We start from the raw sequence: 14,609 nt of genomic DNA, 5'->3' as shown, positions 1-14,609 counted from the left end.
TCCTTTAATTTGGGTTTCCCTTCCTAAATGTTTTTTTTTTGAAAATCCCTTCCTAAATGTTCAAATTAGGTAAACTTTATTATTTTCGTTTGGTAGGGAACTAGACTCCTAATTAGGTGAGATATGTGTTCATTTCCAGTTGGTTCTTGTACATATATCAGTGTGCATATGTGACGTGCAGTGAGTGTGAGGAAATCAGGAAACTGAGTGAGACGAGCTTGCCCCCACCGGGTTCTGCCCCCATCCAATGTGGTGTGGTGTGCGAGACTGCGTATGTACAAGATTTGTGGGTAAATCAATAGCCGTTCGCTATTGTGCGTGGGTTTGTTTCTTCCATCCGAACACTAAAATTCGATATATAGCATGTACAGAAAGTTGTAGTTACGAACCTGTTCCGGAGCCAATATATCATCCTCTGATGGTTAAATGTAAGAATTGTTTCAAGCTAAGGACATAAAAAGTCATTCAGAAGATTAATGATAAAACAGGTCATGGAACATAGCCCATAGCAAAATTTGATTAGGCATGGCATATAGTAGTACTTACTGTCACAACCCGATTCAGGAAGCAAGACCAGCCGTGGGCCATAGGCAACGAAGCCTAAATAACCTAACAACTCAATATATTGTAAACGAGTGCTAAATTATACCAAAATGCAAGAGTTCAAATGAACGACCATACGTGTCAGTGGGATCCACACATCCACCATTTATTCAAATACAACTTATACTACAAAACAAACAATAATACTTCATTAAACACAAATACGAGACAAATGACGCCCTAGAGGTCCAACAGGTGGGTTCCAAAGGTGCTGCAAATCATCAATTGCCATCTGAATTATCACCTGAAGAATGTGCGGAATAATTTCGTCAGCTAAAAACTCATGGAGTAATTTAGCATGCCAAGGGAAAGTGCATATGAATGTGGCCCACGAATAAATGGAACAATAATCTGGTACTATTTTCTTAGAAGCTGATGTGAAGAAATTATGCGCCTCAACAATTACTATCAGGAACGTGATATGCATCTCAATAAGGTATCAAGAACAAAGTATGCATCTCAACAATGTATCACAAGAGTAGTAGCAGCTCACAAATAATTGCAATAACAACTTCTGAATGATATCCAACAGTAACCTGTGAACCATAAAAACAAAATGCCAAATTGTTTTTTGGGGTGTCATAGCGAGCCCATCCCACCTAGGTTGGATGGAGTATGACGGTCTTTCCAATAAATAATTGGTGTTCACTTATGTTGTTTACAGAAATCGACATCGCACATTCGCACCTGCCGCTCCAGTTTTAGAGCAGTCACATGGAACGGAAAACTGTCCGCCTACAACAGGACATTGAATACTACACGAGTAGGTTACGCTGGGGAAACTGCTTCACAGCATTGCTTCCCACAAATGTAGGAAACTCTATTAATTACTTACGGTAAGTGTAGCTATATATATTACTTGCTATTATCCAATTCCAATACAAAAGTGAAACAATTCCATAGTTTGAACATGCAAGATCGATGGAAGCTCTAAACTATCTTACACAATTACTATAATTTGGGGATTGACTATCTTAAGCAATTATTATGGACCTCCAATGAATCTACTATCATTTCAAAGTCAGTCATGGTTGAGATCCATAAGCTTAGTTGGGAAGAGCCGTAGAGGAGGAGATAACATGCTATTTGTGTAACAAAATACTTCACATTACTCCATTAACACTTGACTAGTTCATTGTAGTTCATTCACTCTACTCAAACTCACTCTTTTCTCTTTTTGTCTCTACATTGGCCACTAGATTTTCAAAGGTATATTTTCTAGGGTCCTAATAACATGAACCTAGCCAAGTACATGAATCTCTAAAGTCATGACCCTTTATCTAAATACATAAATACTTCAGAAGACCAGCCGCACCATTCATGTATCATGTGCATGTCTACACAATACCTGAGAGCTCATAATTCTTAAAATCAAGTTTACTTTTCAACAAATGAAATTGAGGTACCATTCTATCCATGATAGTTGTATGCTTAGCGCTTTTATAGACAATATATTGGGTTTACTATTGTGACACCCAAACGCTGTTCTTTATTTCTCGAGCAATGGACTTTATACTTTCATTTGTTTATCTTATATATTAACACGAATAAGAGTTCCTAAAAACTTCTGAAAAATATATCTATATTCAACGAGCCGACTTTATTATCTACTGAATTCTGTAACTGCACATTCATTAATTAGAAGACTTTCAAATACCGATGTGTTCCCTATACGCGAACTTAAAACAGATTTAGAGTATATTACGTCTAAACATATGATACAAAGACTGCAAGCATGAGGTACTTTTTTTAATTGGTTTAGATTAGGAGAATGGGAAGAAAATGACGTTGACAAAATGATAAGGACAAAAAAAAAAATTTGCTAGGCCCATCCAGGTAAAAAAAATGATTGTGATTTTTGCCCCTACATTTCATCTTTCATTGAAAATCCATGATCTGAAACTATATACTCCTATATACTACGAAGGTAAAATCTTTACCAACCTGGAGATGAGCCCTGTCAAAGATCCGATGGGAAGATATCAAGCTTAAGCTTGCTTTCTTGCTGCTGCTGTTTGATTTTCCTGGCAGAATCTGCAGCGGTACGTGACGTTTGATGAAGCTTGATTGTCTGGAGTGTTTTTACATCGCCCAAACTAGAAGGGATCTCCCATAGCTTGGTGCAGTCCTTAAGAACAATGTGCTGAAGGCTTGGGAAATGATCAGCTTTGGCCACCAAGTACACCAGATCTGTCTTCCAAATTTGCAAAGCTTTGAGTTTCTGGAAATCCCCGTCGACTAGACTCCACCTTACCCCTGTGAACGCGTTGTCCTTTAACTTGAGCTCCTCAAGTTTTGGCAACATCCCCAGCACGTGCATTTGCTCCCACTCAAGAAAGGTATCGGCAAAGGTTAGCCTTTTCAAGTTTGGTGGGAATTTGTTGCACGGGGGAAGTCTCTGGAGTTTAAATTCAGAAGGAGGCTCAGGGAATACGTCATTCAACAACTTCAATGTCACAAGTTGTTCTAACGTGGTAAGGTTATCAAAAAGAGACCCTCCCTTCTCCTCAAGGAGGGTGGCTAGTTTCCCACGGATTCCAAGCTTCTTTAGGCATGGAGTCCGGCCTAAGACACCCTCAGTACAACTCTGGGGCGTGACGGTGGTAAGGGTTTGTAGGCTATCATGACCCTCAGTTTTTTTGGCTACAGGGTCATGCAACTGACTGGGCTTGTTTGTATGCAGGTGCCTCAACTTCAACATTTTCCAAATGTCTGCTTTAATGTCAATGGTGCGTGTGGTGCGTGAGGATGTTTCGGCAATAAGAGTTTGTAGGTTCCAAAGGTTGGACACGGCAGCAGGAATAGTTTTGAAGTCACCGGAGAAGGCTACATAAGTGAGATGAACTAATTGTTCTATCTCACTGGGAAATCGGGGAAAACTAATGGGCTGAATGTGATATACCCTCAGCAATTTAAACTCGTCAGGGATGTATCCTACATGTGCAGGGGGTAGGTTGACTTGATCCTTGGCGAAGCACAAGAAAGAGCGGACATGGGGGCGAGAAGGTTTGGTAGCAATGTATTTCAAAACACCAGAATGAATACAAAGGCGACGATTGATGGTACTTACAGCGGGGGTACTCCCACCCTCTTTGATCTCGAATAAGAAGTCCTCTGCTTGAGCTTCTCTCAAGCACAAATCGCGCAACATATCATGAATACGACATGTTTTGATTCGACCACTGAAACTCCTTTGTTCCACCAACAATAGGTTTCTCGCAACCAGATCCTTCAAGTGCTCCTCGGCCATCTCCTCCAAGCATACATTCTCAGATGTTTGTACAAATCTCTCGGCAATCCATAATCGGATCAGTATCCAGAAAGGGATCTTGTAGTCTTGTGGGAAGACTCCAAAATAAAGGAAGCATCCTTTCAAGTGAGGCGGTAAGTGATAGTAGCTAAGAGCTAGCACTTCCATCAAACCCTCTTCCTCCCTGACAAGGAATGCCTTGACACTTTTAGCTATGATCTCCCACGCACCCGTGGATATGTCGTTTTGAAGTATTCCGGCAATTACCACAACTGCGAGTGGTAGACCATCGCATTCTCCTGCAATTTGAATTCCGACATCCTTCAAGTCTTCTTGAGGGCAATCTCCTCCATCAAAAACCTTCTTCTGGAGCAGCACCCAACTTTGATCGTGAGTTAAAAAATCCAATTCATATGGTGGGCTACGCTGATCAGCATGCACAGCCACAGGTTTGAATCGAGTCGTTAGCAAGATTCTGCTTCCGTTTTTGTGGTTGGGGAAAGCCTTCTTAATGCTATCCCAATCCTTCTTCTCCCACACATCATCCACAACAATTAAATATTTCCAAGTGAGTTGGCGACGGACTTCTTCAGCCAACTCGTCTTCACCCATGTTAGACATGTCGCCTGTGACTTGAGTAACACCTTTCAGAATGGAAAGGAACAACTTATCTTTGCTATAAGTTGGAGATACATAAATCCAGGCGAGAGTTGAAAATTCATGCGAAACTATAGGGTCGTTATACACCTTATTAGCCAGAGTTGTCTTGCCCAGCCCGCCCATACCTATGATCGAGATTACTTGTAGGTCTTCAGTTTTTCCGGTGAGCCGATCAATTAGCGTTGCTGTTGCTTCGTCAAATCCCACCACGTTGTCTTTTTCAACATCGGGGAGCCTCCTCTCCATCCTCCTTCGGCCAGCAGGGCCTCTGCGTTGAAGGGCTTCACGTAACATCTGGTAATTGTTCATTTTGTCCACTTCTTCCTTTATGGTTTGAACGTTCTTTGCAACGTCGCGAAGCTTAGAAGCATGACTAATGCCACCGAACACTTTCTGGAGCCATTTTTTGCCCTTATGGTTATAACTAGTGGCCTCAACCATGTAGGCATCGACAGCATCTTCTGCCTCGAAAGTCACAGCTCTGATGCGACTCACCAGCTCTTTCACGACAGCATCCTCTCTGCCCATCTCTGTCGAAACCTCAATTATGGCTTTCATCAATGGAAGATCGCGTATAAGACCATCAACTTCGCCCCTCACATTGATGATCAACTTAGCATTGTAGAGTACAAGCTGTTTGAGGCTTTCCAAGAGATATTGCACAGCAGCGTCAGACATCTCTCTCTCTCTCTCTCTCTCTCTCTCTCTCTCTCTCTAAATTTCTGTGAAGCAGCTAGAAAGTAGAGGCTGCTTATGGCTCTTAATAGACTTGCAAACGGCAGCTAATTTTTTAGTAGGGGACCTAATTAAGAGCTCAACGATTTCTTAACTATTAAAATGACTCAGGCCCAAATCAGGGGACTCATTATTCAGTAGTATATCTACGGACGGTGGTTGAGTGGAGATCCAACATTTTTTAGCAGCAGACAAAGACAGACCAGCTAAATCACATGTAAGATTTGCATTCATTAACAAGAATAGTTATGTACAGGCTGTCAATTAAAAAATTAATTATCAAGATCAGCTACAGTGCAGCTCGATGAACCGGGCACACTAATTGCAATATAGAAATTATATATCCTTTCAAGGCTCTGTCGATTCGGTACTGTTCCATTTAAGTTCACGTGACCTTAATTAAGACAAATTGCAATTTAAAAACTTCTACTAGATTAGTTAACGCAAAAGCTAGTTAACTAATAAGTGAGACTGTGAGAGTTAAGTCAACAACGGTGGTATCCTAAAGTGGTTTTCGATAAGGCACAAGGTTCTTGGGAGGAATACCAATCTGTCCTTGAGCAGGGACACACTTCACCAGGGAAGGTCTTACCCAAACCAAACGGAGCAGGTTCAAAGATAACACTAGGGAAGGTCTTACCCAAACGGAGGAATACCAATCTGTTGTGGTGTGGGAATGGTTGCTCGAAATTCAGAGGGTGTGATACTGTGATCATCGGGGCTGCTATCCGGTCAATGGGTGGGAAATTTTCACCTCGAGTTGTTGAAGCCATGGGTTTCCAATTTGCGTTAATGGCAGCATTGGAACAGAGCATCAAACGGAATGAAGTGGAAGGCGATGCTAAGCAAGTGGTTCAAGCTATGAACAACGAGAGGACTTATGCGGATTGTGACTATATTATTTTAGATTGTAAATGACTTGTGCGGATTGTGACTCTATTATCTGCACACAACATGATAGGATAGTTCAGAATCTTTTATTTCTTCGTAGACATACACAGACTAATTCTGTGTTCTCACGTTCTCACTCAAATATAAAATACCAACCGCTGTTCTCCCTCAAGTACAACTACGTACCAAATACTACGGTTTTCTACCCTACTCGCTAGTGGCAGCACTTTATTCATATACCCATATTAGGATTCATGTTGTAGAGATCTAACAGAGTTTTTATGCATTGTCTGTCAGTTACCTAAAACGAAACTCATAAGTAGGAAATAACCTCCCAAGATCAGCCCAGACCAGGAAGCCTAGCACAACATGAAGAGCCATGTAGAGGACCTAGTGACATGAAGCTTAGTTTGAAGAATTGAGCTCAGTGGACCAGTCTAAGGGCAAAGGTCATCCCAAGGTCAGCCCAAACCAGAGAACTTGCGAGCACAGCCTTAAGGGCTCGAGCTAGAGTCCCAAAAACATGGAATCTAGCCTATAATAGCTAGCCTCTATTAAACCAGTCCAAGGACGGAGGCCAGCTCACGAACACAGCTCATAGAAAGATACCGAGCTCAGCTCACCAAGTGAGCTCGAAAAATATGACAAACCTGCAACCAGACTTATGAGACACTCCATGCAAGAGGTTCGTACAGTCGAAAAGACTCAGAGAAGTCATACTCTTATTCCCCTTCTAGAATATCCAAGGCCTTATCTCATCCCAAGAGATGAGGCTGCAAATCTCAAGGGATAACCGTGAGAAACCCATGCACGAAGGGAACTCAGGGAGCAGCCACAAGCCTTATCTCCTTAGAAGAGGTCAAGCCACGGTCCATAAAGGATAACTACAGAGATCCGTCCACCAATTGGACTCCTAACCTAATAAGCAGGCACAAGAGTCCAAAGGTGAAGGGACTCCTCAAACCTGATAAGGACCTAAGAAGTCCTAGATAAGGAGGACACTCCAACCTATTTCCGTCATGTGCGGATAAGCCCAAGAGGTCCCAGCACCGTAAGAACTCTTAACCTGATAAGCAGGTACAAGAGTCCAAAGGTGAAGGGACTCCTCAAACCTGATAAGGACCTAAGAAGTCCTAGGTAAGGAGGACACTCCAACCCCTATCTATACCCGCCACGAGCGGATGAGACTTAAGAGTCTCGGTCCCAAGGGATTCCTCCCAAAATGCCTATATAAAGATCACATCTCCACCTCACAAAGGTACGCAATGCAAAAACTACAGAACTCATACTCAGTTCATACTCTCTTCTAAAGCAGATCGACTGACTTAGGCATCGGAGGGGTGATGGCGACAGCCACGCCGGTGCCCATAGCTTTTCTGTTTTGTATTACAGGTCGTTAATCGAGCATGCAAGAAGCCATTTCATCCGCTGAAGGACTAGATGGACAGTTGAGGTACCCCTCTTCCGGAGGTGACCAAAAACCGCTTCATCAGAAACCTTTTGCGTCACCTAGGCTTGGGACCGGGTGGAAAAAGATAAGATTCTGAGCATGACCCAGACAGACTTTTTCATAAACCCCTATCTTTAAAAAAAAGAAGCAAGAGTTTTATTCATAAAATCAAATAAACAGACTTCGCAATGCAAAAACCACGGCTGATTTCAACCAATACCTGCAGGCACAGATCTATAACCAACAGCATGCAGCCTAAAGCTCTCACAATGAGATGGAATTTTACTCTCCGCTTTTGATCTATATTTCATAAGGTTATAAAACTACACTAGTCTAAATTTAAAGTATGTTTCTGCAACTTTGAATATAGATTTAGTTGTCCCGGCATTGAATAAATGAGTTTTGAGTTATTTTTATTTTTAATCTCATTTTTATGGGGAATGCTGATATGGGCGAGTACTTCACAAGAGTTAAGACCACAGAAAGCAACATTTTATCTGGGTTGAAAAACGGTTTAGTTGTACTACAAAACTATGTCAATGCTCGAATTTTCTTCCAAATTTTTCTGATCGCTCAACTTCGTTATCGATTTCATCACCAAATCACAGGATGACTTCATAAATCGCAATTGAACAGCACAATTCTACATATTTAATTGTAAATAAAGTAGGGTTGCAGTTTGTACCTACTGCCAATCAGGACAATAAGTTCTTAAAGGCAGGCCACTCTACTTGTAGTTGGAATCAACAAAAATATTCTGCCAACTTAAAAATTAAGAGGGGTTGCAACTTGCATAGTTGCATAGGCTACTAATTAATCAAGATAATGATTAATTATTCTAGGCATGCTTAATATCGACTAGTGTTATTTGCAATTAGAGTAATAAAGCAGATTAGGTAGTCAAACAGATTTTGGGTGAAGGAGCAAATTAATATAAGACTTATAGGTAAACAAAGACTTGCAGTTTGATTATGTAATTCCCCCTATTCTATTTATTTAATAATACACATGTTCGTAATATACTGATTAATTATTCAAGGTCGGTTGATTTTTGAAGCCAATGGCAGAAGATTGACTTTTCTAGCTAATTTCCCGAATTCCCAGATATAATTGGCCTAATTTTTGGTAACTCCAGTCCAGCTTGCGTGCACCTAGATTAATTTTAGAAGACCAATCTCGTCGTCCACTAGCAGGGGCATCAATTCAAGCCAACACAAAACTCCTTATGTACTGCCTCAAATCTTAAGAGAGAGCAAATTCCTAACTACATACCAGATCTGGACCACTATGCCAATCCTTGAGGTTGAGCAATCTGGGTATGTTTTCCAAGATAAACGATTAATTCTTCAAGGCAAGCTGTCGACTAATGTTACTTGGCAAAATAAGAAAGGAAGAAAAATCACACACAATAATTGGAGTTTAGAAAAAATTATCCTTTGAAGGCTGTCGCTATTGTTCCATTCAAGTCCACATTAGTACCATAATGAATAAATAATGACCCTAAAGAAGTTGCCGCACCCATTTCCCTCCTTCCCCTCCCTCAATGGTTTTCTGCCCCAATGGGTGACGGGAGGGGAGGGATTTCTCTCCCTCGTCGGGTTTTTTCATCTCTCGAACCTAGATTTCAGATGTTCTCTCCTTCCTCCTTCATTTCCATCCTCCTCCTCCCCAAATCACCATCCGTCGCCCCTCTTCTGCCATGTAGTCTGATGGCTTTTGGATGTAATCCCTTGCAGATCATGGTCGCCGGAGGCGTCCTCCCCCTGTCGGAGTGGAAGATCTAGGTTAGTGGATGATGTCTGCTCCGATACGAAGGACTCCGTCCAATTCTGTTACTAGTTTTTCTTCTCTTTTTTTTTTTTTTGGTTCTCTTTTTTGGCGTCCCCTGTCTGGCCTTTCTCCCTATTTGTGGGGCTTCCAATCACCCCTGTGTTTGATGTTTTTGGTTGTTTGTTGCAATGCTCCATCTATTTGGAACGATGGGTCTCATTGGAGTTAGGTGTAGTTTTTAGACTGAGTCCCCTCCTATTTCTTGGATCTATAATATCACTTGTTATCGTTTTGCAAAAAAAAGAAGAAGAAAGGAATAAATAATGACCAACTGCAATTTGAAAACTTCTTGAATAGTTGACAAATTGCAATTTAAGTCCACATTACCATTTTATTTTAAAAGCAATACCATTCTTGCACAGGATGATAGCTCAGAATCTTTTACTGTATTCCTTAATTTGTAGGCATATGGCATGTGGTTTCAATTTATTCTTGGTCACGTGTTAATTTTATGTTGATTAGCTCGTTCAGCAGTCAAGAGGGAAAAAGTTTATACAAGTTACATAATTTTTAACTCCGCATAATTCTCCATTAGTATAATTTGTATAAACCATGTGGGAAGTAATTTTGCTGCTGCCAAGTGCCAACCAAGTAACAAACAATTCATAATCGAAATATTTAAAAGAGTGGATAAATAAATAAATAAATATATATATATATATATATATATAGTATATCAGTCAGGTTCCGGTGAGGGATCCCGCATTTTTTTAAAATGCGGGACTCCCCTTCCCGATTGAATTTTGATGATCCGAGCCGCTCAAAGTGATCACAACGTGATTTTAAGGGTCCCCGCAAGAAATCAGCAAAAAAAATGACCGGGAAGGGCTTCATTCGAGCAGTTTTCATTGAACGGTTAAAAAAAACTGCTCGGATGAAGCCCTTCCCGGTCATTTTTTTCATTGATTTCTCGCGGGGACCCTTAAAATCACGTTCTGCACACATTGAACGGTTCGGATTTTCAAAATTTGATCGGGAAATGAAAGTCCTGCATTTTAACAAAGTGAGGGATCCCTCACTTGATAATTTGTGTGTATATATATATATAAAATCCTCAACACAGGCTAATATTCTGGCTTCTCACTCAAATTAATACAACTACCTACCGAATACTGCAGAGTTTTGTTGATTTTGTGTTCCGATTCAAATACTACATCCACATACCAAATACTGGGGAGTGCTACTTTACTTGCGGGTGTCAGAGATTTACTTATTAAGCCTATTAGGATTCATGTTACAGAGATCTAACATGGCTTTTTTGTTTATTGGAAAGTTAAGGCTGAATAATATTTCGTATTGAGCCATGCTATGCTTGATTGATCATAGAAAGAAGTCTATTCAAAGTCACAAAATGGAGTTTTGTTTATTGGTAAGTTTAGGATGAAAGTAACCCCATAGACATATCTTCCTCTCTTTTTTAGCTGTGACCTACTAACCATTACACAATTATTTGTCTTTTTTTTTAAAAATTTAATCTTTTCAGTGCTGTGTGATATAAAACGCATAAAAGCCAAAGCAAATAGCCAATTAGCACAGCTCCAAACAATAAATAAAAGCCAAATCGATAGACTATATATGGAGCAATGCATCAAATGGTGGTGGTGGGGTCTCACAGGGGGGAAGAAAACCAAACCAGCTTTGTAGAAGCGTATATACAAATTAATTAAGCAAAAGTACTCCAGGTAGGCTAGCTGAATGTGAGCTCCAAGCTCTGTTCAGTTGTCAAGAAAGTACAGGAAAAGATGAGGAAATCAACTTTCTCTTAACTTTTATAGTGTTTAGTTGCCAGAAAAGTAGTGAGAAAAATGTTCTTAAATTTTCTTGCAAGATTTACTTTCTTGCAAAAGTGATCCGACCAAAAGCATAGGATTTTGCGGGAAAGTTTTCTCCATTGTGGGGCCAAAATAATTGGAGGGTAAGAAAAAAAATGAATGACGTCAATACCAAAAAAATACGAATTAGGTTATTAGAAATACACTTTGACATTTACGTGAGCAACAATAATTTCGACTACTGTAATGCTTTCTAAGATAATTGTTGTAGAAAAAAGTTAGTAATTGATTTTTTTTTAAAGTATTTATTTATCTTGTCATTAGTCTTCAGTTTTGTTTTGTACTTACTAATCATCAGCTAATCAATGAGTTTTTGTATCGACAACTAATCAAGCATAGTTATTTAACATTTGTTTATTTAGTTATCATCTACTTATTTTTTAAGCTTCATGTTAATGCTTTGTATTAGATAAAATACATTTTTTGGTATGTGTTAGCTCTCAAAGTTACTTTTTGCCATGGAAAATAAAGAAGTTTTTCATAAGTGTCTTTTTCTGACAAGTGAACCACTAAACTTTAGTTTTCCTGCAAAAAAATTTTGTCAAATGAACACTCACAGGAAAATAGATTTCTTTTTCCTTTACTTCACTTTACTTGACTTTTCCTGAGAATAACTTTCTTGTGTAACATTCCTGACAACTGAACGGGGCCCAAAGGAAATTAACAGTCTACCTTCTCTTTTTTCTACTTGAAAGCTGTGGCCAACTTACCTCGATCTACCAAATCATTTACCGTTTCTTAATCTTTTGATGTTGTGAGACAGAGTATTTTTCGTCAGTCGTGATATATAGTAATGTACATAAAAGCCAAAGGAAAATAGACTATTTGTCCAAACTATAACATAATTAAAGCAGAATACATCAATGCATCAAATGGTGGTGGTGGGCACTCACACGGGAGGAAAACCAGCTTTTGTAAAAGCATATGACGCACCTTTTGTAAATTGAAAATTAACCGAGTGACACCGCATTTTGACATTATATTTTTATTTCATAGACACAAGTATCTGTTGGGTCAGAAGTGCCCCAATGGATTTGATTACACGATACCACTCCATGTGGTCCCTTTAAAAACATACTCGTGGGTGCCATGTCGAATGCCATAAAAGACTTAATTGAAACTCTTCCTAATACCAATTGGTTTTAGAAGAGATGGTAGAAAGCGATCCAACAAGTGGTATTAAAGCCAGGAAGTAATGGGTTCGAGTCGTAGGAACGTTATCGTGAGAGAGGGATTCTTGAGCCCAAAATAACCATGAATTTGATTACACAATGTCACTCTCTGTGATCGCTTTAAAAATATCGACAGTATCCACACAAGTATTTTGTGTGGAGACCACCATACTGCACGATATCGATAATATCAGCGTGCAACTTGCATAATACTCCCTATTTATAAATATATAGAGTATTAGAGTTGTTGCTACACGTGGTACCAATCAGACAATGAGTCATCGATTGTTACATAGCCATTAACTAGATATTATACTTTGCATAATTCTACATATTTATTTTTTGTAAATAAAGGAGGGTTGCAATTTGTACCTACTACGAACCAGGACACCTCAATTATTAAATAAAAGAAAGAAGCAAAAAGTAACCGTGAATATTTTTTTATCGAGAAGTAGCTGTGCATATGGAAGAGCAAAAAGTACGGATGAGTTGCTAAGGGCAAAGTAGGAATTTTGATAAAATATAAAAGTAGGTCAAAGTACGAATTTTGATAAAATATAGAAGTACATCAAACAAGTAGAAAAATACAAGTTCAAGTACATCAACAAAGTAGAAAATACAAGTTCGTGGAAGGAACAACAATGTCCTCTACGAGGACTATTATGTTTACCGGCGCTTGAAAAACGCCTTTAAAGACCCGTTAAACACCGCCTTAAGTTCAACGGTATTTTTTATCACGTATTGTGGCCGTCGCCTGAGGTTCCTGGCGCTTAAAAAATGCCGGGATAGAACTTTTGCCGGTGCTTTTGAAAACTCACTTTTGCCGGCGCTTAAAGGTTGCACTGTTGATGTAGCCGGCTGTCCCATTACAACAATGTCATCATGACATCTTATGCCAACGTTTTTTCACTACAAGAAAAATGGCTTTTTGTGACAAATTCGTTATGGCGACATCAAAGTTGTAAATAAAAGTGATATATAGTGACAATTTATCAAGTTGTCACCGAAAGAAGTGTTTGTTTCTTAGTTCTGGGTGACGATATTTATGCTATCCACCTTCATCTGATTCTTGATTTTTGAATTAATTTTAAAATATAAAGTTTGAAGGGCGCCTTAGTAGGGTGCTCTGCACGTTTTCTTGCTTTGTGATTGGTGGAAAAAATTACTTATTTGTGTATGAAATTTTATGGTTTCATTGGCACAAATCCAATCATCTCGATTTTAGGATGAGAAATAATGTGCTTTTATATCCTAATAAAATACTATTATGCCAAAAAAAATGAATAACGTACAAAAACGACGAGTATCTTAGCTTTGACAAGTAATTTGTGAATTGTTATTTGGAAAAATGCATTATGTATAAGTGAATGTGGCATTGTATTTGGGGTATGCCCTATGAGTTCTACGGAGGCAGGGGAGGTGGCGGAGCTCATTAAGGTTTGAATGCCATTTTGAACCAAAGCCATGTTCTAACACCCAGTTTGGTTCGTTTGATGCATTCATACCGTTCAAATGTGTTTTGAACGGCCCAGATTCAAATGGGTGTTTTAGTGGGAAAAAATTTAAAAAATACCCTCTTTAAATTTAGACCGTTCAAAATACTTTTCGACGACCCGAATGCACCAAATGGACCGAACTAATCGGTAGCCAAATTGACCGGATCCAATCACAACACATACACGGTTTAGGACTTCAAGCACAGTTTGGAATTTGGATGGTATTCGTAGCATCAAAGAGAGTCTCACGTTGTAATTCCGGGTCTGTTGGGGGCTTTTTTTTATTCCGCTATATTTTTGTTCTCAGCCAATGTTTTGTATTGGATGTTTGTTCTCTAGGTTTTGATTTAAGCTCAAGCTAATCTGTGCCATGTTTTGGGTGTCAACTTTGTTGGTATGCATTCATCTGGTTATGATGCTTTTTTTATCCCTTTTTAAATGTACTCGTATCAAGTTGCAATAAAATTTTATTTGTCAATTAAGAAAAAACCACTAAAATATATTTTAAGAAACAGGTTTAAAAGATGAAAGTGCTCGTTGTTTTCATATATTCTCTTTTTCAGCAAAAACAATTTTTGGGAATACAAAATTGCAATAACAAGTTGTTTGTTTCCATCTTGTCACTATTTTTTTGGAATATAATTCCTGCACTCTAGTTTTTCGTAAATGTACTCCAAAATTCGACTTTTA

At 39.2% G+C, this 14,609-nt stretch overlaps 1 protein-coding gene across 1 annotated transcript; it reads right to left on the bottom strand.

The window, feature by feature from the left end:
* Positions 1-623: 623 nt before the first annotated feature.
* Positions 624-5,358, bottom strand: LOC131310728 (putative late blight resistance protein homolog R1A-10). The gene is made up of 2 exons (XM_058337908.1): positions 2,548-5,358; positions 624-847 (listed from the first exon to the last, which is right to left on the bottom strand). Exon 1 carries the CDS (start codon positions 5,189-5,191, stop codon positions 2,564-2,566), a length of 2,628 nt encoding a protein of 875 aa, XP_058193891.1. The 5' UTR covers positions 5,192-5,358; the 3' UTR covers positions 624-847; positions 2,548-2,563.
* Positions 5,359-14,609: the final 9,251 nt, after the last annotated feature.

The sequence above is a fragment of the Rhododendron vialii genome, chromosome 12a (genome assembly GCF_030253575.1).
Source record: "Rhododendron vialii isolate Sample 1 chromosome 12a, ASM3025357v1".
Lineage (NCBI taxonomy): Eukaryota > Viridiplantae > Streptophyta > Magnoliopsida > Ericales > Ericaceae > Rhododendron > Rhododendron vialii.
This window is presented reverse-complemented; position numbering and strand designations above follow the sequence as displayed.

Coding starts and splice junctions, on each gene's coding strand:
- LOC131310728 (XM_058337908.1), bottom strand. CDS start 5,191: ATGTCTGACGCTGCTGTGCAATATCTCTTGGAAAGCCTCAAACAGCTT.